Below are 27,002 nucleotides of genomic sequence, written 5' to 3'. Positions count from 1 at the left end.
CATCTTTGACAGAAAGCTTACATTCTTGACATACATTCATCAACTCTAGGGACAAATGCAAAAAAAATATTGAAGCATTGAATGTCCTTCACACTCTATTTTCTACAGAATGAGGTGCTGATCACTTGATCAGCCTTTATCATGCACTTGTATGGCCAAAGCTTGATTATAGGTCTCAAGTTTACAGTTATGCAAGGAAAAGCACACTCTGATGGTTAGACCCTACCATCAGACTATCATCAGGGTGTATGAATAGCTACTAGTGCTTTTCACACATCACCCATTCTAAGTCTTTATGTTGAAGAAATGCTCTATCACTTAGATGAAAACAGTTGTCTCTTAACTATGCGCTAAAAATAGTCTCTTCCAGAGCATCCTATGAACTGGTATCTTTTCTCTGCATTGGGAAGCTTGATGTCACACGTCAGACTGCCACACATCCCTTTGATATACATGTTAAAGAGATTATGGAAGCGATTGGCAAGAATGTTGACAGCATTATTTTCACCAGACATAGCAGTGTTCCTCCATGGCAGGCTTGTATTTCATCCTGTAACCTCTCACTTTGTCAGCTACAGAAGTCTCATATTCAATTATCTGTCTACATGCAATTGTTTAATGCACACAGAGCAGCCCACTGTGATTTCCTGCCCATTTATATTGATGGTTCAAGATCTGAAACCTCTGTGGTCATGCTGCTGTTTCTTGACATTATTATATCTCACCTGATCCCACTTAATTATGTCATTCAGCTTGTGCTTATAAAAGAAAAATGCTACCAAAAGGGTGCAGTTTATACAGCCTAACTGAGTTCTTTTCAGGCTGTCTCATCACCTGTATATAATTCACATCCATGTTTTGTGAGGTTTTATAACTGTTGTACAAAATGAATATCCTTAATTTTGATGTTTGGTTCTGCTGGATTCCCAGCCACATTTAGAATTAAAGAAAATGAGATTGCAGCTGCTAGATTAGCTTATAGTTTTTCCATTTACTGTTTGACAATCTTGTATATAGACTTCATACATCGTATAGATTAGGGATAATTATCCAGTGGTAGTCTTCATGGCGTTCACGTTGACTAGACTACCAATGCTAAATTTCTTTCCTGAAATTTAGCATTGGTAGTCTAGTCAATGTAGAAACAGAAGAGAGAGAGAAACTTTCTGTTTAGACTCTGCATAGGTCACAGTCATCTTACATTCTTAAAATTAAAGATGCCAAGAAACTATATTCTTGGTTTAATCCTTTATCCAAGTGACTTCATATCACTTGCCTTAGTATCCCATAATGCAAAGCACATTCTTATGGCCATGTATGATGCTATGCATTATGTGGAGGGTCACTACTCAGACCAGTTTCGACCTTTATTAAGATCTCATCAGTGGGAGGATCCAGAGGTGATACCACATTTGAAATAATGCAGAAGTCATATTTCCATATACAAGTAGCCAAAAAGTGTCACACCTTATTATTAAAATACTCTGGAGTAGAGATAGTTGTTGGAAGTTTTTTCACTTGGTTATACTATAAATTAAAGATACCAAGAAATTATATTCCTGGTTTAATCCTGTATTCAAGTCATTAGCCTCTATATATTCCTGGTTTAATCCTGTATTCAAGTCATTAGCCTCTATATATGAATTGCCCAGTCCTGAAATTACTTCAGGTGCAAACTTTGTTTGCTTTCACTTGGATAAAGGATTAAACCAATAATATAATTTCTTGGCATCTTTAATTTATAGTATAACCAAGTGGAAAAACTTCCAACATCTATCTCTAATCCAGAGTATTTTAGTAAAGAACAAGTACTTTTCCAATCAATTTGGTGTAGGATGTTGTTAAGCGCTTGATCTGAGAAGCCAGTTTCATCTTCATACAAAAACTTGGTATGAACAGAAATTTAAAGAAAACTGTGGAATTTAACCACCCTAATCTCACAATAATGGTGGCATAAAAATCCCTAGAATTTGGATGGCACACATTCAGCCCACTAAGTTTACCAGCAAACCCTGACTTTAGGACTCTCAGCAGTTCTTCATCTTTTATTGGCCACTATCCATACTAGTTTGTTGTAATTTATATGTATACTTATATAAGTATTTGTAGAAAGTTTTTTACCTTGGGTATAATATACATTAAAGATACCAAGCTATTATAAACCTGGTTTTAATCCATTTCCTAATTAAGTATAAGTATTTTATTTATTTATTATTTTTTTTTTTTTTTTGTGTGTGAACATGTTACTCTCTAGTTTAATTTAATTTTGTAACCTAATAGATAATAATAATAATAACCGGACACCAGCTTTGATGTAGTAAGGTTTTTTTTTTTTTCCACCAGAGGTCAGGGCCATTAGTTTTAATGGTGATCAGTAACTTTGTAGATTGTAGCGCAGCTTGTTTGTTTGTATATATATGTATACTCCAGATCAGTGGTGGCTCATGGCTTGAAATCGTGGGGGGTGCTGCAACTTTCAAAATATACATACACACTGTAAGTACAGTGTATACATGTTTGGATAAAATATCAAAATTATGGTAAAAAAAATTTAAAAATTAAACATGAAAACATATTGTTTATTATAATAAGTTTAGTTTAATCCTTTATCCAAGTGTGAGCAAACAAAGTTTGCGCCTGAAAGTATCTTCAGGACTGGGGTAAGGTAGTGCAACACCAGGTAACTCGTTGCAAAGGTGGAGGAAGCTCTCATTACTCCTATCTCAGTATATCCCATAATGCAAAGCACATCTCCTTGCAGATATGTGTGATGCTGTGCATTAAGGCAAGGGCCACTACCCATACCGGTTTCGACCTTTATTGAGGTCTCCTCAGTGAGAGCCAGGTCCAGTAGTGGAGATACAAAGGCAGAAGCAATGAGAGGTCATCCTAACCTATAGGAGTTGCCAAAGGGTGTGCAACCTTATACTCCGGATTCAGAGAAAGATGTTGAGAGTTTATTTTTCACTTGATTAGACTATAATAAGTTTAGTTTAATCCTTTATCCAAGTGTGAGCAAACAAAGTTTGTGCCTGAAAGTATCTTCAGGACTGGGGTAAGATAGTGCAACACCAGGCAACTCGTTGCAAAGGTGGAGGAAGCTCTCATTACTGCTATCTCAGTATCTCCCATAATGCAAAGCACATCTCCTTGCGGATATGTGTGATGCTGTGCATTAAGGCAAGGGCCACTACCCATACCGGTTTCGACCTTTATTGAGGTCTCGTCAGTGGGAACCAGGCCCAGTAGTGGAGATACAAAGGCAGAAGCAATGAGAGGTCATCCTAACCTATAGGAGTTGCCAAAGGGTGTGCAACCTTATTATTAAATTACTCCGGATTCAGAGAAAGATGTTGAGAGTTTATTTGGTTAGATTATAATAAGTTTAGTTTAATCCTTTATCAAAGTGTGAGCAAACAAAGTTTGCGCCTGAAAGTATCTTCAGGACTGGGGTAAGGTAGTGCAACACCAGGCAACTCGTTGCAAAGGTGGAGGAAGCTCTCATTACTCCTATCTCAGTATCTCCCATAATGCAATGCCTTAATGCAAGCATCACACACACATATCTGCAAGGAGATGTGCTTTGCATTATGGGAGATACTGAGATAGGAGTAATGAGAGCTTCCTCCACCTTTGCAACGAGTTTCCTGGTGTTGCACTACCTTACCCCAGTCCTGAAGATACTTTCAGGTGCAAACTTTGTTTGTTCATACTTGGATAAAGGATTAAACTAAACTTATTATTGTCTAACCAAGTGAAAAATAAACTCTCAACATATTGTTTATTATTGATAAAATTATACAGTTTAGTATAATTTAAAATTACTTAAAAATAAAATATATTCTTCTTGTTTTGTTTCATGAAAAAATATTGCTTATTATCGATAAAATCATACAGTTTAGTATAATTCAAAATTACTTAAATTATAATGTCCAAATATTTAAAGAGACGTAGTAAACACGATAAGCACTCTACTACTGGCACAAACTGCATATAAATAACAGTGGAACTGCGCAACGGACAGTGCTGCATTACTCTAATAGCTCGCATCTCACTATGACGTACATATGCTTGCGCGCATTGCAATATGACACTGCTAGCGTCCTTCGCCCTCCTAAGTGCTACAAGAAGGATTTTTATTATTTTTTTACAAAATAAGAGAATTGTATAGGATTGTTGATGATAAAATTAAATATTACAAGCAAATATTAATAAATATATTTATATATCGAGAAAAATTGGGGGTGCTGCAGTTCTGCAGTGCCTATGCATGAGCCACCCCTGCTCCAGGTGGTGACCTTAATGTGAAGGTCAAAAAGTCTAGTGTTTATTTTGGTTTATATTAAACTAAAGCTTTACTCTAACATGGTTGTTTCCATAAATTTCATAATGTACTTTTTTTTACCTAGTTTATTTGAAGAATACGGACCATCAATTTGTTCCTAAAAGCATTCAATAGACCTGTCATAATCTTTGTCATTCACCTCTGGATCCTCTCCACCACTTCACCATCCCCCACGGAATTCAGGTGCCCAGATCTGTGCAGTAATCCAGGTGGCCTTATTAAAGCCATATATAAAGGAACAGTAACTTCTATATCACTGCTTGTCAGTGTGTTCTTCAGCAACCATATAATCTGCTATGCAATTTTGGCTACCTTCACAATATGCCTTTAAACGTTACCCCTCACTGTCCACAATCATCTCCAAGTTCCTGGCTGATCAGTTTCCTGTAGTTCATTTCCATTGATATAGTACACAGCTTGTGATCTCTTCTTCCCAAAGTGAATCATATTACACTTGGCCACATTAAACTGGCAGCTATTTACCTTTGCACATACTGCTGTATGTTTAAGAGTTCCTGCAGGATCTTTGCATCAGTATTCAGTTGTTTGCTAGCTTTATCAGCAAACAACTGAATATTGCTTGTCAACTCATTTCCAATATCACTGATATACAAATTAAACAACTGAGCTCTGTGGTACACCACTGGTAATCTGCTTTCTGCTGGGCTTAATTTTTTCATAAACAACTCTGTGATATATGTCCATGATTTTACCATCGGTAAAATGATTTTAAGGAATGACGATGGTAAGGAGGTCACTGAATCAGTCAATATAGTGGAGTTACTGAGCGTGCATTTTGCAAAAGCATATCATCCAGGTGATGACATTGAAAAAATGAAGGAACCATTAGTGTATACGGGAATAGTGATGAATGAAGTGGAGGTGACTAGTCTATTACAGAACCTTAATGTGAACACATCTGTGGGATTGGATGGTATACCGGCACGGGTCTTGCGTGAAGCGGCTAAAGAATTATCAGTGCCCATGACCATGTTGTTTAATCTGAGTCTCAGGTCTGGCTTAGTCCCGAAGGTGTGGAAAGAGGGGAAAATAGTTTCACTGCATAAAGGAGGATCCAAGACTACGGTTGCAAATTACCGACCGATCAGCATATCAGGAGTCATTGTCAAGGTCTTAGAGAAAGTAGTCAAGGGAAAAATACAGGAATGGATTGATGAAAACGAGATACTGTACAGGGGACAGCATGGCTTTGTGAAGGGTAGATCATGCTTCAGTAACTTGCTCAAGTTTTATAACAAGGTGACGGCTGAACTGGATAAGAGAAATGGGTTTACAGTGATACTGCTGGACCTGGCAAAGGCATTTGACAGGATACCACATGGAATACTAATCCGTAAACTACAACATATGGGAATGGATATAGGGTTGGTGAGGTGGATAGGTGGTTGGTTGATGGAGAGATATCAAAGAGTAGTTTATTCAGGAGTAGAGTCCAAAAGACGGCCTGTGACTAGTGGTGTGCCGCAGGGTTCTGTTCTTGGACCACTGCTGTTTAATCTGTTCATTAACGATATAGGGAAGGATCTAAGTGGAACAATTCATTTGTTCGCTGATGATGCAAAGTTGGGTAGGGCAATAGTGAATGTAGAAGATGTTAAAGTCTTGCAGGATGACTTAGATAGATTGGAGTTCTGGGCTAAGGAGAATGGATGTCAATTTAATGTGACAAAATGTAAGGTTATGCATTTTGGGGTGAAAAGATTAGCAGCAGTATACCACATTGGTGGAACTGTACTCCAAGAGATTGATGAGGCCAGGGACTTGGGAGTGTTGGTGGATAGGGAGATGAAGTTTAGGGGGCACACTGCAGAAGTAGCTAAATCAGCTCATCAACTCGCTTGGTTGTTAAAAAATACCTTGACGAGCAGAGACAAGCAAGTTATTGTACCTCTGAACCGAGCCTTGATAAGACCTCATCTCAACTACTGTGCCCAGATTTGGTCACCTCGGTTCCTTCTTGATGGGGAGGAGGTGGAGAGGATCCAGAGGCGAGTAACTAAGATGATAACAGGTCTATGGAATGAACCATATGAGAACAGGTTGAAGATTTGTGGGTTGCAGAAACTAGTTGATAGGCGGAAAAGGGGAGATATGATTGAGACATTCAAATTGCTAAAGGGATTCTATAGGATTAATTCAGAGGATATTTTTGAGATCAGGACTGGTGGTGGGAGAACTAGGGGACACCTATGGAAGCTGGGCAAGAGTGTGGTTAGCAGGGGTGTTAGAGCTGGGTTCTTTACTTTTAGAGTGGTAAATGAGTGGAATAAACTGCCAGAGTCTGTTGTGGGTGCTATGACGGTGAACGAGTTCAAGACAAGGTATGATAGATACTGTGAGAATGTAATCGCATAGTTGTGTGGACATGATGTTTAGGGCCTCCCTCGATGAGTCTAAGGACTCCTGGAGTTGCCCGAAATAATAATAATAATAATAATAATGTCCATCAGCCACCATATAATCTAAATCACCAGATTCATATCCATTCCAAATTGCTCCATTTTATGAAATAGAGTTGTATGTGTAATTTTGTCAAATGCCTTTGCAAAGTCTAACAATATCGCTGAGTAGCTATTTCCCTTTATCCAACTGCATTCTCTCTTTATTATAAAAAGTAAGCAAATTACTAAGGCAAGAACTACCCTTCACAAAACTATGTTGTTCTTTATAGAGTACCATATTCCTCTCTATCCACTCTTGAATTGTGTCTTTCAAGAATCCATCCACTACCTTGACTACCATTACTGAGATGCTAATTAGCCTGTAATTTGCTAGATCTTGGAGCCCCACTTTATGCAGTGGGACTGTTTGCCTTCTTACCACTCCACTGGCACTTTCCTAGTACTGAAACTTAAATCAAACAACTTGATTAGAGGAAGCTGATAATTCCCTTGCACATTCTTTTAATACACAGACCATATGCCATCTAACCTTATGGCTCTGTTACATTAAGGTTCTGAAATATTTTAAGCGTCTCCATTTCTTCAACATCTATTATTCCATTAGTCAGTGTCTCATCTTATTAAGATGAGACACTGACCTCCCCACCATCAGCAATTTTTAAAGTCATCCTTCCATAGTCATTCCTCCTTTGACTTGCCACATAGTGAAAGAAATCTTTATGATTTCTTTTAGCTTCATCAGCTGGCTTTTTCTCATAATTAGCTTGCCTTCCTTACCATACTAGTCACTTTTCTTTCTATGCTTTATGCTGCTCTTGGGCATGCTGAGCACCTTTTTTTTTGTATTCCCTCCACAACTTTTTCTTTGTCTGCAACTCGTGCTTAACAGTACTATTCATCCATCTAATTCCTACCTGATTTATCCTTCTGACTCTGGGTACGTTCTGATACTGCTTTCTTCAAACACCCCTTGACCACTTCCCATGCACCATCGCCTTCTCTCCACTCCAAATTCTTATGCCAATTGCACTGCTGAAAGCTTACTTCTCAGCGTAATCACTGGTTTTTAATTCCACATATATCCCTTCTTAAAAGAAAATTCTCTATGTCTGGCAATCTACCAGGTCAGGACTACATGATCACTTTTCCATGCAAAGGCTGTGTAGGTAAATTGGCTACTGTTAAGTTCTTTGATGCTATGATCATATCCAGCACTCTCAAACCTTGTGTTCTCTCCATTCCATGCTGTCTCAGTTAATTAGCTCTCAACAACTGTATGAATTTCATTTCCTTCCTTGCCTGTTACCATTCCTTCTCCCAATCTATCCCCATAGTTGAAATTCCCCATAATAATTACTCAACCTACACTTGTGCTAATTTGCCAGTGCAGTCATATACATTCTTCCTTATAGTAGCATCCAATTACATATTTCATCCTGTTGGCCTCTATCTCACACCACATAGCCTCATATGAACTGCCATCTGCATCCTCCTGATGTACTCCTACTCTTTTTGGCTTCAATTGCTCTGTTATCATTAGCACCTCCCTTCCCTATTGTGTTTCTTCTGAAGACATCATATCCCTTGCATTCTATTCCTATATCATTCTTAATCAACCAAGTCCTTACTAATGTCTATAACTTTTGGCCAAGTTGAGTTAATCCAATGCCAAAAATTCCTCACTCTTATTTCAAATACTTCTGGAATTAGTATACATAAATTACAATATCCACTTCATCCCACAACCTCCCTTAGACATTGCGTTGCTTAGTCCACTAATATTAAGAACCTGGAATGGTATATTTAGCATCATGTGATCACTCTCCCACTTACCTTGAGCCACACTCACCATCATTCCTTTAAACATTCTAGTTTCCATGACTCTGTACTTCCGAACTCTCACTGAACAATGCTTTCTCAAAACTCCTGACCTGTAATCCATTCAAATGCAAGCCATGCACCTTATATAAATCCTTCGTTCCATCCATCTCACTCTACACATCCATAAACTGCACACCATTCCTCCTGTACACCGACTTATTCATAATCATAGCTCTCCATCTCAGCTGACCTCTAACATACCTGGTAACTGTTGCCTTTCTTTTTCATATGCACTAGCAACTGTTTCTTGCCTTCTCGCATACCACACTTGGCACCTACTGTATCATTCCTACCAGCCAAAATAAACATCTCTTTTACCTTTACTCCCTGCATCCTTAGCTTCACTAACATTCTTAATCTTATCACCAGGAAAACATGATTTCAGCACACACTCTCTCCTTAAGCACTACTCTTATCAGTGAATTGCCATACAATGTGTGATCCTTATTCTTACGCTTCCCTTGCATCTGCCCGTCTCTTGCTTCTGGGTCATACCATCCACCAGGTATTTCTCCAACTACTCAATCTCACATTTTGTTTTGTGGAGAACTCCACATAAGTGTGGAGTTACTTTTTTACATTACCATTTGGTTGTTCTCTTTATTTTCCATCACTTCATTCATACTCATACCTCTTATAACACCAACCTCACCAAATGCATTGCCATGCATTTTGTCTTTCAACTCACTGCTATCATTCTTTTTTACTCTCTTCACACTTCTCACATTCCCCACAAAACACTTACAGCAACTACACTTACAGGAGAATGAAACTCTCCAGTTTCATTCTCTTCCCATAAATCTCTTGGTTTGCAAGAGTAAGGTATGCTATTTTTAAATAATAAATATTCATCTTATTATCTAGAAGGAGCCCTCCTATTTTGTTGTTATTAATTTCAACACATTCATAAACATAATGTCAAGTGTATATTATTTTTCTAGTTCCATTGCTAGCTCTGCTTCTTTTTATATTAATGCTTTTGAAATCATTGGTGCCTGTCTTTCCTGAGATTTTTATTCTGCAAAACAGGAAAGCTAGTTAAATAATACACAAATAGCAGATATATACTTGGAAAACAGCCTTAGCTGCTATAATCATACTTTTAACCCAGTGATTTCACTCTGTTCACTGTAGTTTTTTTCTTGGTTTTGTGTTCCTTGTTTATGTTTTTATATAGACATCCTTAAGTGACTACTTATCTAAATATATTTTTATTAATATTGTAATCTGTAATTTAATGTTTATAAATCACATTATCATTTATCACAACTGCAGGTTGTGAAAAATTTTTATGAAATATTATTATTGGTATAAAATTACACAATAAGAATGTTGCATGTATGATTGCCCTTCATGCATTTAATGAGTATTTTTTTCTTTAAGTCCCCAGTGGTGAATCATTAATTAGCCCAAGTCATTCTGGTCAGTCAGATGTTCATTCTAAAAGTGGATCTGAAGATGACTTATCACAGAGGGAAAGTGATGCCTTGTTAAGACATATGACTGCAGCAGAAAAAGAAAGTATACTAAAGGATTCAGCTTCCAGAAACAGGGATGATCTTAAACTATTTGATAAGTGAGTAATGATCTTTTTTAATGCAATAACTGAGGTCAGAAACATAGTAGGAATAAAGATGTGAGTAGGGCCTCCCCAGAAACTAAATAGCAATTAATGTCTTGCATACCATACAAAATAATTTCATAATGCAATAATACTTAGTAATATACGAGATGACTATAAATGTCATGAGCAGCTACAAAAATTCCTTTCTAGAAAAGTAACACTCTTGCAAAGTCAAACCAAAGTATACTACTGTAAAGAGAAATGGAGGATTTTTTTTTTATTCTGCACAGTTTTCATTTTGCTAGTAAAGTGATGCACAAATGTAAAATGGTAACTCATCCAGAAAAAAGCATTTTTCTAACTGTAGTTCCATTTTATGATATCTATAATAACTGTTTCTAGCAAATTTTGGAAAGAATCCTCTTCCTAAACTGGTATTTTGATTAAGAAGTAGAATGAAACTCTATGGGCACACCTTCAGTAAGAAAAAAAATTTAGTAGACTGAATACTAGTACAGAAACAGTTAGCAAGCTAAAATGAATATGCAAAGTTCAATGAAGTCAACACTGTTTCCAACATGAGAGTGCTGCCAGACATCCATAATCAAAGTGATAGCATCCTTGGATAGGGATCTGCTGAGCAGTGAATTAGCCAATGATAGTTCACTTCCTGGCCTCCATGATCTCCAGAATTGTATCCCTTCAACATTTTCCTCTGGAGATTTGTGAAAGATGTGGTTTACTATCTGTTAGGGTTCAGAACACTGAACAGTATGAAGGATCACATATGATTCCCAAAAATTCATTATCATCTAATGCAGAATGTATGTCATGAAGTTGTGTATGATCTTGATGTGCAAAGGGGAACAAGTGGAGCACATATACAGGGTGTTCGGGATAAATTTGACAGTTTCGTAAGGAAAAAGAAAATCTTCTTTGTATCTATTAAATTTAATGAATTGACAAAAAAACATTACAGGCAGAGTTAATTACAATACTATCAACAAGATTTACTCAAAATAACCACCATTAGCATCGATCACAGCTTCAATTCTGCTTCGGAACCTCGAACAAGCTGATGCTACAGTCTCCCTGGGAAGGGCCGCAAAAACTGTTTTAATTTTATCCATTAACTGGGCTTTTGTATTACTGGAAGTGCGATTGGTGTCTTTTTCAACTGCGCCCCATACAAAATAATCCATGGGGTTAAGGTCTGGGGAGTTTGGAGGCCAAACATTTGGACTGGTGAAGTCGTAGAAATTTTCAGACAACCATTTTTGACTTTTCCCAGAGGTGTGGCAAGGGGCCGAATCCTGCTGCCATACATACGGCCTACCATTGGCTACCCTTGTTATCCAGGGCTTGACTACAGTTAGCAACTCCACTAACAAAGCCCGAATTCCAATGCCAGGGTTCTTCAACACCTGTTCCTGCAGATTTGCGAGGAATTCTGCTGTACGAACGCAATCAGATCATCTGCTAGGGATCTTTCTTCTTGCTACATCCTCGTAGTCACCATTGAAAGTCACTAGTTCATGCCTGATTGTTTTTACTGTATTCAGGGAGCATTGGGCAGCAGTCGTAATATCCTTATTTTGATGGCGGGCACGAATCATCATGATACAAGTTATTCTCTTCCATGATTCAGGTGGGTTCCAGCTATCCATCCTTTCTGACATCTTGTATATGAATGAAGAAGGGTCCAAACTTTTAAATGAAGAGAAGTGTGTGTTAATACATGTAACTTACGGAAAAATATAATTAATTATAAATATGTCAAATTTATCCCGAACACCCTGTACATTTCACCATCATCATCAAATTCCTGGTATGTCTGTTTGTCAAAATGGGGGGGGGGGGGGGGGGAAACAGATGTACAGGATATTATGGTAGTCATTATCATCAAATTCCTGCCTTGTACCCTAAAGAGGTGTACAGAATATGATAGTACTACATGAAAAATTTACATCATTACTAACTTCCTATCTACAATTTTCCTCAAAATCAGTCTGTTACCTGTAAAGACACCAGCATTATCAGATCTGATATTTCTGTCTTCTAAGGTACTTTTTACCATATAAATCCATCTATATCTTGGTCTTTCTCTTTGTCTTTTTCCTGCCAACCTGACAGAGAACACTTGTTTTGCTAATCTTTCCTCTCCCATTCTGTTTAAGTGACCATACCACATGAGATTATCTCTGCTAACCTATTCCTGGATGCCAACAATGTTAACTTCTTTCCTAATAGCCTTGTTTTTAATATGATATTGCTATTGATGCCATCTGTTCTTGCTCCTAATCTTTCTCAGGACTCTCATATCTGTGGTCTCTAGTCTTTGGTCAAGTATTTTACGTCCAACCCAGCTCTCATAAGTTAAAATCGGTTTAAACACTGTCTTCTATACAGCTAATTTAGTGTTCCGACTAATTTCTCTTTTATTTCATATGAATTTATTCAGTTGACTTCCTACCATACCAGCTTTGCTGATTCTGTTGTAAATTTCTATATTTAATTTACCATCTTCAGTAAAAATCGTGCCTAAGTAGCTGAAATGTTTTACTTGTTCCACAGGTTCTCGATTCACAACACAGTTGACATTTTCAATGATTCTGCCTATTTTCATTGTCTTTGTCTTTTTATTGCTGACCTTCATACCATATCTATTACAACAGTTATTCAATTTAGTCATAGAATCTTGCAGACTTCTAGCGAATTTATTTAGAAGTATAACATCGTCTGCATAAAGCAAAGAGCTGAGATTAACATCTACAATTTCGATATCAGGTTTAATACCATCATAATGTGATCCATATAAATAATGAATAACAGAGGGGAAAATGTACATCCTTGTCTGACACGAGATTTAACGTTAAACCATCTTCCTGTACTTCCTTCAATTCTAACTGCTGACTTACAACTCAAATAAAGACTAAGTATTGCTTGATATAATGCCCCATTGACACCATATAACTATACCATATTGAATAGCTTCTCTCTTGGCACCTTGTCATATGCCTCTTCCAGATTGACAAAACTTAAATATAGATCTTTGTTATATTTCCATACTTTCTCAACTATTTGTCGTAAAGGGAAAATCTGATCTTGGTAGCCTCTATTTGGCTTGAATCCAGCTTGTTCTTCACCAAGCTTTTCTTCCACAATTCTTCTCAACCGTTTCTCAAGTATACTTACATAAACTTGCCAGGAACACTCAATAGGGAAATACCTCTGTAATTCTCACATTCAGTTTTATTTCCCTTTTTATATATGGGTACTATGAGAGCTCTACTCCAATCATCTGGAATTCGTCCCTCTATCCATACCTTCTGAACTATAACTATGCGGTGCAGCCACTATAAGACTTTTTATACTTCCATACTTGAGCATTTCTGGTCGAATAACATCTACTCCTTCTGCGTTACCACATTTCAGGCTTTTGATGGCTTTTTCTGCTTCAAGTATGGATATGCATTCCCGATTGCATGCCTGGTCAGTGTTTTTTACTACTGTGCTGTCACTGATTACTTCATTTAGCAATTTTTCAAAATAATTACTCCACATCAAGAATATCTTTTCTCCAGTTTTCATGTTGCCTTTATCATCTCCGATTCCTTTTACAGCATCTTTCCTCCATTTCTGAGCTTCTTCAACAACCTCCATTATATCTTGCCTCCTTCTTGTTCTTACCAAAGTCTTCCCATGACTTTTGTTTAGCTAGTTTAACATAGTGTTTAGCTTTCTGGCATTTGTCTCTTACAGAATACTCTGTATTTTCTAAGAGCACAAGCTGACTTATTTGCCAAGAACTTTTGATATGCTTTCTTCTTTTCCTTCACTGCCTCTTTAATTTCATGTGTCCACCATGGAGTTCTGGTTTTTCTATCCTTGCAGACAACCTCACCATATGCCTCTCTGGCTGAATCAATGAATTTTTTATTTAGCACTCTTTTTTTTTTTGTTCGATAACGTTTATTTATTTTAATCTACAGTTCACATCTGTGCACTGCTCAGCTTTTATTTGCTTTAAAATTTTCTTAGATGTTCTTCTTTGCAATATGAAATTCAATTTTAGCCTGCTCAAGACCAAATTGTGATCACTTCCATTTTCAAATCCTCAGTACACTCTGGTTTCCTGCACCAGGGAGAAAACATCGCTATCGACAATAATATAGTCGATGAGACTTTTCTTATTCCTTGCCTCTTCTCTCCATGTGAATTTGTGCACATTTTTATGTTGGAACATGGTGTTAGTAATAGCCAGTCCATGTCCTGAGCAAAAATCCAACAGGTATTTGCCATTAATATTAGCTTTGCTCTTTTCTCCAAATTTTCCCAAAATATTTTTGTATGTCTGACAATCATTTCCTACTCTGCTATTTAGATCCCCAACAAGGACCAACTTTTCCTTTTTCATTGTGTCAGTTGCTTTCTCTTAAGTCTCAGAAAATTTCTCCACTTCTACCTTAGTAGAACCTTCTGTAGGACCATAGGCACAAATAAGTCTCATTGTCCAGTTCCCCATTCTCATATTTGCCCACATCACTCTACTTGAGACTGCCTACCGTTCAAGAAGATTAGCCTCGTATTTAGTGTTGAATAGTATGGCTACTCCTTCTTTTCCTTGATTGTCATTGCCTGAATATAACATTCTGTATTTATTGCTCAGAAAGATCTCACCAGTTTTTCTCTTTTTTTGCTTCAGTCACCCTTATTATTATTCATGTAGTACTATTATTATGGTAGTACTACATGAAAACATTATATCATTATCATTAGCCTCCTATCAACAATTTTATTCCAGATTATTCTGTTATCTGTTAGAACTCCAATATTGGCTGATCTTTTCAATATTGTCAGCCACCTTAGACCATGATCATCCTCTAGATCTCCTACCTGCTATTCTGTTTACGTGACCATACCACCTGACATTAGGTCTGCTAACAATGTCAAGTTCTTTCCTAATATTGTCATTTTTAATATGACACTGCCATTGATGCCAGTGTAGATGATGGAGACGGAGAGTTGTATAGTAAGTGAACTCCCTCGATGAGTTTTTGGCTCCTTGGAGGTGTCACAAAAGAGTAATAATAATAATAATGCAGACTGCATGAAAAAAGTTACCAAAATTTTGAAAAAGATAATCTGCTCTGCTAGTGCAGAGCAGATTGTACCAGATTATTTTGGTGTCAAATAAAAAAATGAATCAAATGACTTAATGAAATTATGGACATAATTAAAATATAATCATTGGTAAACACCTTTTTTGGATGTTATAAAAACTACACCATGACTGGAGCAAATATAGCTTATTTTTATTGAATATGCAACAGTAATACTTTTATACAAGAAGATTATATCGTAATAAAATCCATAGCAAGAATCTTAGGTAATTAGGATAAGCAAATTTGTACTGTTGCTTTTCTAACATAAAGAGAAAAACTGCTGTCACCTTTAATTATTATAAAAATAATTTCCTAATATTGTCATTTTTAATATGACACTGCCATCGATGCCAGTGTAGATGATGTAGACAGAGAGTTGTATAATGCCATCTATTCATTTCCCTATTCTTTCTTAGAGCTGTCATATCTGTGGTCTCCAGTCTTGATCTCCAGTTTTATTTCTAACCTAGCTCTCAAATCGATATGTTATAAGTGGTTTGAACACTGTTGTATACAGCTAGTTTTGTGTTTTTGCTATGGTAAGAGACCATACCACCTGAGATTACCTCTACTAACACATTCCTAAATGGTAACAATGTCAAGTTCATTCCTAATATTCTCATTTTTAATATGATGCGCCATTGACTTATCACCATACCAGCATTGCTAATTCTGTTGTCTATTTCCATATTTAATTTGTTATCTTCACTAAAAATTGTGCCTAAATAGCTAAAATGTTTTCGACACATCGAGTGCCTGTTCCTTATATCTCTGGTATTTCAGAACCTATCGCAAGAATTTTAAAGAAATATGATTTAGCAGCTACGTATTCACCTATTAACAAATTGTCTTCTCATTTTCTTTCTCCTAAAGACAAATGCTCAACTTTATCTCTTCCTAGAGATAAAGTTGAATTCCTTGCAACTGTGATCTCTCCTATTTTGGACAGACTGGATGTTCTCTTGAAAAAAGAATCCAAGAACATCAATCCTCCATTCTTCACAACAAATTCAAATTTCACAACATTCAAATTCCTTGCAACTATGATCTCTCCTATTTTGGACAGACTGGATGTTCTCTTGAAAAAAGAATCCAAGAACATCAATTCTCCATTCTTCACAACAAACCTGAAAAGTCTGGATTGGCTCAACACGGGATTGAAACTGACCACAGCATCTTTTGGTCCAGGACTCTCCTCTTGCATAGATCCTGTTATAGGTTTGAACGTTTGTTCAAGGAAAGCGTAGAGGCCTTGCTCCATTGTCCCAACCTGAATCGTAATGACTGTATATCTATATCAAAAATCTAGGAAAGTCTAATCAAGATTACTCATTAATTTTATTTTTCAATCATGTCTCTACTTCAAAATATTCCGTTTCATACTTAGTGATATAACATCACGTGCCGTGTTCTATTTTTAATGATCTGTTGTTAGTATTCTCGCTTGTATTTTTTTCTGTTCTTGTAATACCACTGAGGATGGTCTGCTATTTCCAGACCGAAATATTTGGTTAATTAAATATTTTTCTTGTGTTTACGTGCATATATCATTCAGTCTTATGTCACAAGTATCCTTAAAACAGCAAATGGTTTGAGGTTGTCTTTTTTAAATGTATTAGTTTTTTTTAGATATAAATTTCTTTTAGTTGAATTTCTGGTGTATTATTATTAAAGATAATATGATTTTGTATTTTATTATCACATAACAAAATGTATTATTGTATATTTTTTGATGTTTAATAAAAATTATTTTTATAATAATTAAAGGTGACATCAGTTTTTCTCTTTATGTTAGAAAAGCAATAGTACAAATTTGCTTATCCTAATTACCTAAGATTCTTGCTATGGATTTTATTACGATATAATCTTCCTGTATAAAAGTATTGATGTTGCATATTCAATAAAAATAAGCTATATTTGTTCCAGTCATGGTGTAGTTTTTATAACATCCAAGAAAGGTGTTTACCAACGATTATATTTTAATTATGTCCATAATTTCATTAAGTCATTTGATTCATTTTTTTATTTGAAATCAAAATAATCTGGTGCAATCTGCTCTGCACTAGCGACTATCTTTTTCAAAATTTTGGTAACTATTTTCATGCAGTTTGCATTATTATTATTATTATTATTACTCTTTTGTGACACCTCCAAGGAGTTCAAAGACTCATCGAAGGAGTTCACTTACTATACAACTCTCCGTCTCCATCATCTTTACCAATGCCATCTACTGCTCACCACCACTAGTATTTTTTGTCTGTAAATTGAGTGTGTCCTAAAGGCTGATTTGTCTGTATGTGGATGAAAAACCCAAGTTTCTGGGAGAAAAAACCCCTGCTACCTCCATATGAAATCAGCTAACTTACCTTGAATTGAAAAATTCCATATAAAGATTCCTCCCATCATGACTAGAATTAAACTTAGGCCTCACCTGTCCAACACTTTTATTAATATAATGATGTCTTCTTGATCTTTTGTCTCTTCTTCCTTGTGGTTTTTCTGTGATGATCACATTACTCAGTCTTTCTTTTGTGTATATCATTAAGAATTTCATTTTCCTCTTCATGATCTCATTCAGTAAATAGAGCTTAAAACTTCATTTATATTTTTGTTCTTTCAAATGTTTGTTTGTAATTATTTCTGTCTAACTCATTTGCATCCTTAGTTGTAAATGAATCTTACCTTCAGTGCATCTGCAGAGCCATCACACTTTATTTTTTCTATTGCTTTTTCGGTATATATAATTATATCTAACTATACTATATCTGTCTATCAAGAACAAAAACTCTAAACCAATTCAGTTCAGAATAGAACCCAAATGATAACTCTTCATGCTATTTTATATTCATTTAAAATGCATATTAAATACATGTTCCACATAATATTAAAACATAAGGAACAGGCAAAGAAATGGAAAGCCCAATTAAGAAAGGGTATTATGTGGGAGATTAAGTGTATCATAATCACCTACAAGGCAGGTGATTATGATACACTTAGGAAGCAGTACTATGGCATAAAGATCTGCAAGGAAATCTTTCTTTTTTCTTTTAGGGTTATTTTAAGATCTGCAAGGAAAGGATATTCTCAGTGCATGGGGAATAGGCAAGGGCTGTCTGGAGAAATCAATATCACACTGTATACCCAAGTTCAGGAGGGTAAATTCAGCAGAGTTAGATAGATGAGTAGTACCATTAAGCATGAGCTGTAAACAAAGAAAATGTTGTGGAGGGTATATGAAGAGAAGTGACTAACTAACTCATGAACAGTAGAAGGATCAAAGAAAGGTGACCAGCATGGTAAGAAAGGCAAAATCAGATCATGAGAAGAAATTAACCAAACAGGCAAAAGGAAATCCCAAAGAGTTTTACATTCATGTGGAAGTAAAAGGAAGAATAACTTTAATGAGTGCAGATGGTAGAGAGGTGATGGATATTGTTATGACACTGGTGACAGGGACTGATGTTGAGAACAGAGGTTGAAGAATTGGAGGGTTTCTTAATTTATGTTATTTATTTTTTTATGTAGTTTCCATCCACAAAAAGTTATTAGTAAACCTATAGTACATTTCTACTGTGGTGGGATAAGAATTTTTTTTTTTTCATTTTTTCAGTTTTATATATATATGATTATCAGCTATGTTGACTTGGTATGTAGATATGTTCATATTATTTATTGAAATTCCAGAGAATTCGAAAAAAAAATTAATTAAATGTAACGCACAACATGTTTCGTTAGAATGCCGACTTCTTCAGGCGTGAGAACATTAAAAGCAAACATAAAAAACACCATAAAGAAACATTGTACCACTACAATAACAGACTATGAACTGGAATTAAGTTTGAACTGAAGTGACAGTCCAGGCTAAAGTTCTATTGTTAGGCATATATGAGCGTGTGACTTCACGAGTGCACCAATATCTGAAAGCAGAGCTATGCGAGGCTGCCAAACTATAACTAAGGTTACTGTTTATGTGAGAAGAGTCTAGAATAATTTCTTTGGTTTCAACTATGCAGCATTCTACTTCATCGTGGCATATATGAATGTTTGATGTATTCCAGTCTATTTCATGTTGGCGGCCTTCATTACTTGTGTTCACTGAGAACAGGAGATGGCTTGAGAGGGCACTTGCTCTGGTTCTACTATAATCGATGTCTCTCTGATGTTCTTCGAGACACAGGAGGATGGACTTCTCGGTTTGGCCATAATATGGCTTCCCACAGTCACATTTTATATACACCAGGAAACTGAAGATGGTTGTGAGTCTGTTTTGGTTGGCTTAGAATTGATCTGAGTTTAGGAAGAGTGGAAAAGCACATTTTTATATTAAATTTTTTCAAAATTCTTCTTAGTTTCCGGGAGAGTGAGCTGATGTATGGTAAAGAGATATAGCCTTTAGGGTTGTGCTGTGTCTCTGTTTTTTGAGGATGGCGGTATAGTTGTTTATTGATAGTTTTTGAAGAGTAGCCATTATTTATGAAGGTTCTTTTGAGATGTTGTAGTTCATTTTTTAGCTCCTTCTCATCTGACAATACTGACCTGGCATGATGAGCCAGAGTGGAGATAATACTTAACTTCTGTGCTGGATAGTGGTGTGAGGATGCATGCAGGTATCTATCTATGCGCATTGATTTTCTGAAGATTGAGAATTTTAAGGAGTCAGAAATCTTAGTAAGTTTGATGTCTAAAAATGACAGAGATCCATTTTCTTCAATTTCAATGGTAAACTTGATGTCTGGGTCTTTAAGGGATTTTAAAGAAATGTGAAGTTTATCTATACCATATTCCCAAATCAGGAATATGTCATCCACGTAATGGAGTCAGATTTTAGGTTTAAGTGTAGCAGTAGAGATGGCCTTTACTTCGAAATCCTCGAAGAATAATGTTGGCTAGTATTGGAGACGGGTGGAGTGCCCATTGCTAATCCTTTATTTTGTTTATAAATTTTTTCTTCAAACTTAAAGTAGCCTGAATTAATACAATGTGACATTAGAGCAAACATCTTTTTTGAGATCTTGTTACTTAAAATAATGAGAACCTCTTGAGTTGGAACATTTATGAAGAGTGCCACTACATCAAAGCTCGTCATAATATCTGAATTCTTGAGCTTTATATTTTTAATTTTGGAGATGAAGTCTGTTGAATTTTTAATGTAAGAAAGAGATTTTCCTGCTAAACCTCTTAAGGAGGACTTGAGATATTTTGATAACTTATATTTGGGTGAGTCAATATTATCAACAATTGGCCTTAGTAGGCAATTTTATTTATGTACATTTGTGTGTGTGTGTGTGTGTGCGCGCGCGCGCACACACATATGAGGGTGGTCAAAAAAGTTCTTGGCCTCGACCATAGATGGCAACAATATCGACAAGATTTTTTTTTCTAAGTTGGTACATCTGTCATAAGCATCCGTATCCATGTGAAATTGCAAGTCAGTCTATCAAGTAGTTTGTTTTATACAGCCGTCGGAAGCAAACGTGTTGCCTGTATCCCTTGAAATGGATAAAACTGAGTATCGTGCAGTTATAAAATTCTTTATAAAAGAAGATTTAACGGCAAAAGAAATTCATTCGAAGTTCATAAAAGTTTATGGGCTGCCGAATTTAAACGTGGCCATACCAACCTTGAAGATGATTCCTGTGAAGGACGTCCAAAAAGTGTAACACCAGCAGAAATCATTGATCGAGTGCATGATATGGTATTTGATGACCGGTGCGTCAAAGTGCATGGAATTTCTGAGACCATAGACATTTCAAAAGAACGTGTAGGATATATTTTGCATGAAGAATTGCAAATGAAAAAGCTTTGCGCAAGATGGGTGCCGTGCTTGCTCATGGCAGATCAAAAATGCACTCGCATGAAAATCTCTGAACAGTGCTTGGAGCATTTTAACAAGAATAAAACTGATTTTGTGTGTCGATTTATTACTATGAGTGAGAATTGGATTCACCATTACACACCAGAATCCAAACAGCAGTCAAAACAGTGGACAGAAGTCTGTTATTCAGGCACCAAAGAAGACAAAGTCAGTTCCATCAGCAGGAATGGTCATGTCATTGGTGTTTTGGGATACTAAAGGCATTTTGTTTATTAATTATCTTGAAAAGGGTTAAACAATAACTAGAGGATATTTTTCCAATCTTTTAACCAGACTAGACCAAAATATTCGTGAGAAAAGATCCGGTTTGCAGAAGAAAAAATCATCTGTCATCAGGACAATACATCTGTGCACAAAGTTGTTTTGGCAATGGGAAAATGAAGGAATCTGCACTATGAATTGTTGGAGCATCCATCCTATTCCGCAGATTGTGCTCCCTCTGACTTCCATCTCTTCCCCAAGCTAAAACTCTATCTTGCTGGTCATCGTTTTTCTTCGAATCAAGAGGTGATTGCAGCTTTAGAGGGGTATTTTGCAACTCTTATTGAGTACGCATTTTTGGAAATTATGGAGACAACTACCGTGTTTGAATAAAAACTTTAGTTTACTATTACTAAAATTTTACAATTTGACGTTTCGACCTTTATGTCAAGGTCATCTTCTGGAGCGTACAAATATACTCAGGAAACAAGCTATACTACAATCATACTGGTTCGTTAAAGACACTGACTAACCGCTACCACAATTGTTGGCCTGACCAACATCATTCCAGCCAATTGGAGTGGAATGGTTTCTAATAATAGCAGCTTGGCTAGAGTCCTGACTTATGTTGAATCTTTCAAATTAGGTTGGCTGAATGTGTGCCATCCAGATCCTTGGAATTTTCATACCATCTTTATTGTTGATATTTGGGTGGTTTATCAGGATTTCGCAGGATTCTTTAAATTTTCTTTCGTACCATGTTTTCGTGCGGTGTAAGGAGCAGGTGCTTTTCCAGTTGATTTGGTGTAAGGTGTTGAGCACGTGGTCTGAGAGGCCTGCTTCACCATAATGGTTATACTTAATGTGTCTAGTGTGTTCTTTCTGGCGTATAGGGATTGTCCGTCCTGTTTCACCAATGTACGGTAAGTTACAGGTCCAGCGGATGCTATAGACTCCAGGATGTGCTAATGAGAGGAGCGGATCCTTAGAGGAGTTGAATATGGTTTTAAGTTTGGTGGGTGGTTTAAAGGTGGCATTGAGGTTATAATGTTGTAGGATTCTATTGATTTTTTTCTGATAACCCTTTAATGTATGGGATGGCTATTTTTTTTACTGTAATCTAGATTCATTTTTGCTGTTGTTTTATGGAGTATTTTATTAATAGTATTTTTGTTATAGTCATTATTTATGAATGTGTCGCTGATGATTTTTAGTTCTTGTTTCAGGGCTTGCTGGTTAGAGCAAATAGTTGTGGCTGTTTTTAAGGGTGTTTATGACTCCATATTTTTGTGCTGGGTGGTGATATGAATTTGCATGTATGTATTGGCCCGTTTGTGTCGGTTTTCGGTAGACCGTGAAGGATAGATTGCCTGAAGGAAGACGTGTAACTAGTGTGTCTAGGAACGGGTGCGAATTTTGGTTTTCGATTTCGATGGTAAATTGTATGCGTTCGTGTTGTTTGTTTAGGTGGCTGAGGAATGTGTTTAGCGTTTGTCGACCGTGCGGCCAGATCGCGAATACGTCGTCAACGTATCTGAGCCAGATTGTCGGTCGAAGCGTGGCGGAATCAAGAGCCCTTTGCTCAAAGGTTTCCATGTAGAAGTTCGCGATTGGGGGGGGGGGGATAATGGTGAGCCCATGGCCGTACCTTCCTTTTGTGGGTAGAATTTGTTTTGCCACACGAAGTAACCGGACTTTAGTACGTGGGCAAAGAGGGCCGTAATGTCGGGCGGAAATTTATTCTGTAATAGGAGAATTGTGTCATTGATGGGGACATTAGTGAAAAGGGTAGAAACATCAAAACTGACTAATAAGTCGTCTTTGTCGAGTGTTATGTTTTTGATTATGTTTATAAAGTGTTGTGTGTTTTTTACGTAGGAGGGGGAATGACCTACCAACTCCTTGAGTGTTGCCGCAAATTTCTTGGCTAGGTGGTAATTGGGACTGTCTATTCCTTCCACTATTGGTCGAAGGGGCACATTTGGTTTGTGTATTTTCGGAACCCCATATATTCTGGGGGGGGGGGGCGTAGTGGGGTTTGAGTTTTTTAACTGTGTCTGGTGGCCAAGAAGTGACGGACTTTAGTAGTTTTTCTGTTTTGTCCTTTATCCTTTTTGTTGGGTTATAATTTACCATTTTATATGTGTTGTTATCGGCTACTAGTTGGTTCATTTGCAGTATGTATGTTGACCTGTCAAGGACAACAGTGGCACTGCCTTTATCAGCTTTCGTTATTATTATGTTTTGTTTGGCTTTTAAAGATTTAATTGCTGCTAATTCTGTTTTAGTCAGGTTGTTCTGTATGGTTTTCTTGGTATTTAGGACATTACTGGTTTCTAGTCGTATTTTGTCTGCTATGTTGTTAGGTAGAGATCTGATGCCTCTTTCAATGTGGTAGATAAAATCTAATTTGTTTACCTTTATAGGCGCTATTGCGTAGTTTAGTCCTTTATTCAGCAGCGTGAGTTCGCCGTTGTTCAGGGTGTGGCTTGATAAGTTAATCACATGGTTCTTGCTTGTCGGTGGTTGGTCGCTTCTTGTCTCCCTTGTTTGTTGTTCATTGTTGTTTCTCGGGGAGGAAGTCCTCTGATTGGCCGCCATATTTTGCCATTGTTTCAACCTGTGGAAGTGGTACTCTTATTGAGTACCACTACATTGATGGGATAATGGCGCTGGAGCATTGCCGGAATAAATGTATTAGTCTTAAGGGAGATTATGTTGAAAAATAAAAATAATATTTATATAAAGTGTTTTTTCATTGTTATGCCAAGAACTTTTCAGACCACCCTCGTATGTGTGTGTGTGTGTATATATATATATATATATATATATATATATCCATTCTATATATGTAAAAAGATAAGCGAAATTTGTTGAAAGTTTATTTTTCACTTGGTTAGAGTATAATAAAATTAGTTTAATCCTTTATCCAAGTGTGAGCAAACAAAGTTTGCGCCTGAAAGTATCTTCAGGACTAGCGTAAGGTGATACATCAGGGCAACTCGTTGCAAAGGTGGAGCAAGCTACCAACTTTCCTAACTCAGTATCTCCTATAATGCAAAACACATCTCCTTGCGGATATGTCTAATGTTATGCCTTATACCACCTTATCCCAGTCCTGAAAATACTTTCAGGTGCAAACTTTGTTTGCTCACACTTGGATAAAGGATTAAACTAATTTTATTATAAGCCGAAATTTGATAATTTTTTTTGTTCATTGTTTTGATCCGGGTTAAGCCAATTAAGCCTTTAAGCTGATAAACCGAAATTTGAAACATTTCACATCCAACAATGTGTTTACCTTCATGAGACAACCATTTGTTGGACGTTTCAAAACAATGGAGAGCCGGCTTACCAGCCCAGATCTCAGGGGGTTAGTTGCCATAAGTGCCATGGGGATAGAGCCCCCTCCCCCCAGTATATATATATATATATATATATATATATATATATATATATTTGTGATTTTTTTATTTATTTTTACATAATCTGGAAACCTGCTCTAGAGACCAAACATGAAACTCTTTCAAGCCACTTCAGGCCTCCAGTAAGAAAGGTGGTAGTTCTAACAATGGGCAATGAAATTTGGTATATTCAGTATATGAAACTTAGTATGCTGCAGAATCAGAATGCAGATACAGCTGTGGGATTCAATGAGATATTGGCTCACTTTTTACACGAATACATCTAGATTACTGTGGTCAGCTGAGTTTCATTTGGATAATGAAGTGGTGGATAGGATCCAGAGGTGAGTGACTAAGTTGGTGGATGATCTGTGGATTACAAAAGTTGGTTGATAGGCAAAAAAAGGGAGGATATGATAGAAACTAATAAATTTAGTTTAATCCTTTATCCAAGTGTGAGCAAACAAAGTTTGCTCCTGAAAGTATCTTCAGGACTGGGGTAAGGTGGTGCAACACCAGGGTGACTCCTTACAACGGTGGAGCAAGCTACTATCACTCCTATCTCAGTATCTCCCATAATGCAAAACACATCTCCTTGTAGATATGTCTAATGTTATGCATTAAGGGAAGGGCCACTACCCACTAGTTTCTACCTTTATTGAGATCTCTTCAGCGGGAGCCAGGCCCAAATGGAGATATCAGCCAGAAGCATTAGCAAGGTCATCACTACCTATAGGAGCTGCCAAATGGTGTGCCACCTTTTTAATAAATTACTCTGGATTTAGAGAAAGATGTTGAAAGTTTATTTTTCATTAATGCATAACATTAGACATATCTGCAAGGAGATGTGTTTTGCATTATGGGAGATACTGAGATAGGAGTGATAGTAGCTTGCTCCACCTTTGCAAGGAGTCGCCCTGGTGTTTGCACCACCTTACCCCAGTCCTGAAGATACTTTCAGGCACAAACTTTGTTTCCTGACACTTGGATAAAGGATTAAACTAAATTTATTATATTCTAACCAAGTGAAAAATAAACTTTCAATATGATAGAAACATTGAAGTTATTAAGAATGTGCTGGGAAACTGTAATGGTAATACTTCTGGCTCGGCTTTTAATTTAAGTCTCAGCTTAGGCAATGTACAAAGTGAGCGGAAGGAAGATAAAATAATTCCTTTGCATAAAGGTGGATCCAAGGTTTTGGTAGCAAATTATAGACCAGTTAGTATCCCAGGAATAGTAGTAAAAGTACTGAACAAGTTGGTCAAAAATTCGATATTCTTAGACATAAACACACACGAAGAAGTGTACACACTGTGAGAATGTTTGAAAATGGCACCAATGCCTTGCTAACAAATCAACAAACTCAGCATGCATATGCACCATTGCAATGCAGTGCTGCAGTGAAAATATTTATAAACAAAACTTACCTTCTGGACATCCCTCGTATATATATCTGTGGCCTGGTTGGCCAAGTGGTTAGTATACCCGCCCTTCAACCAACAGATCGCAGGTTCGAATCCCGCCATGAGCATGGATGTTTGTGTTTGTCTTTAGGTGGAAGATGAATTTCATCACCTGGTGTGAGATTGCAATCTTGCTTATTGGAGGCCTGAAGTGGCTGAGAAAGTTACAAGTTTGATCTCTAGAGCAGGGTTTCCAGATCATGTAAAATAAACAAATAATTTTTAAAAATATATATAAAATTAATAAAAATGGGGGGAAAATTCCTTATCCCAAGCCTGTCCATGGTACAAATGTCCTATAGTAGGCTTAGCAATAACCTTTCGTAGGTGGTAACCACATAATAAAATATATATATATACACCTAATTCTCCATTTACACGTAGATTGGTTCCAGAAAAAAACATGTAAAAAAGAATACAATGCATATGAAAAAATAGAAGAATGGTTCCAGATGTGAAAACCCAATGCAAACAATAAGTTATTTTCAAACAAAACATATGAAAACCATTGAATAAAACTCCATTTAATTTTAATCGAATATTTTTTATTTTAAAAACGTATTTAAAGTATATACAGTATATACTGTATATACCTCTCTTAAAGAAAATAGGGTGTCACTAATAAAACAGAAATTTGAAAAGGCCCAAATACACCAGGACATATTGTTATTAGTTAAA

General features: G+C 36.6%; 1 protein-coding gene across 2 annotated transcripts in view; it reads left to right on the top strand.

Moving 5' to 3' along the window:
- Nucleotides 1-27,002, top strand: part of Nprl3 (GATOR complex protein Nprl3) — a 654,348-nt gene that overhangs the window by 606,307 nt on the left and 21,039 nt on the right. For both annotated transcript variants that reach the window (XM_090398550.1, XM_090398549.1), the window contains exon 13: nucleotides 10,033-10,225. In XM_090398550.1, coding sequence (XP_090254676.1) covers nucleotides 10,033-10,225 — 193 coding nt within the window. The remainder of the gene's footprint in view (nucleotides 1-10,032; nucleotides 10,226-27,002) is intronic.

Source organism: Typopeltis vanoorti, chromosome 9 (genome assembly GCF_054136105.1).
Source record: "Typopeltis vanoorti isolate ZY-2024b chromosome 9, IOZ_Tvanoo_1.0, whole genome shotgun sequence".
NCBI lineage: Eukaryota > Metazoa > Arthropoda > Arachnida > Uropygi > Thelyphonidae > Typopeltis > Typopeltis vanoorti.
Note: the sequence above shows the minus strand (reverse complement) of the source record. Positions and strands in the feature narration are given on the sequence as shown.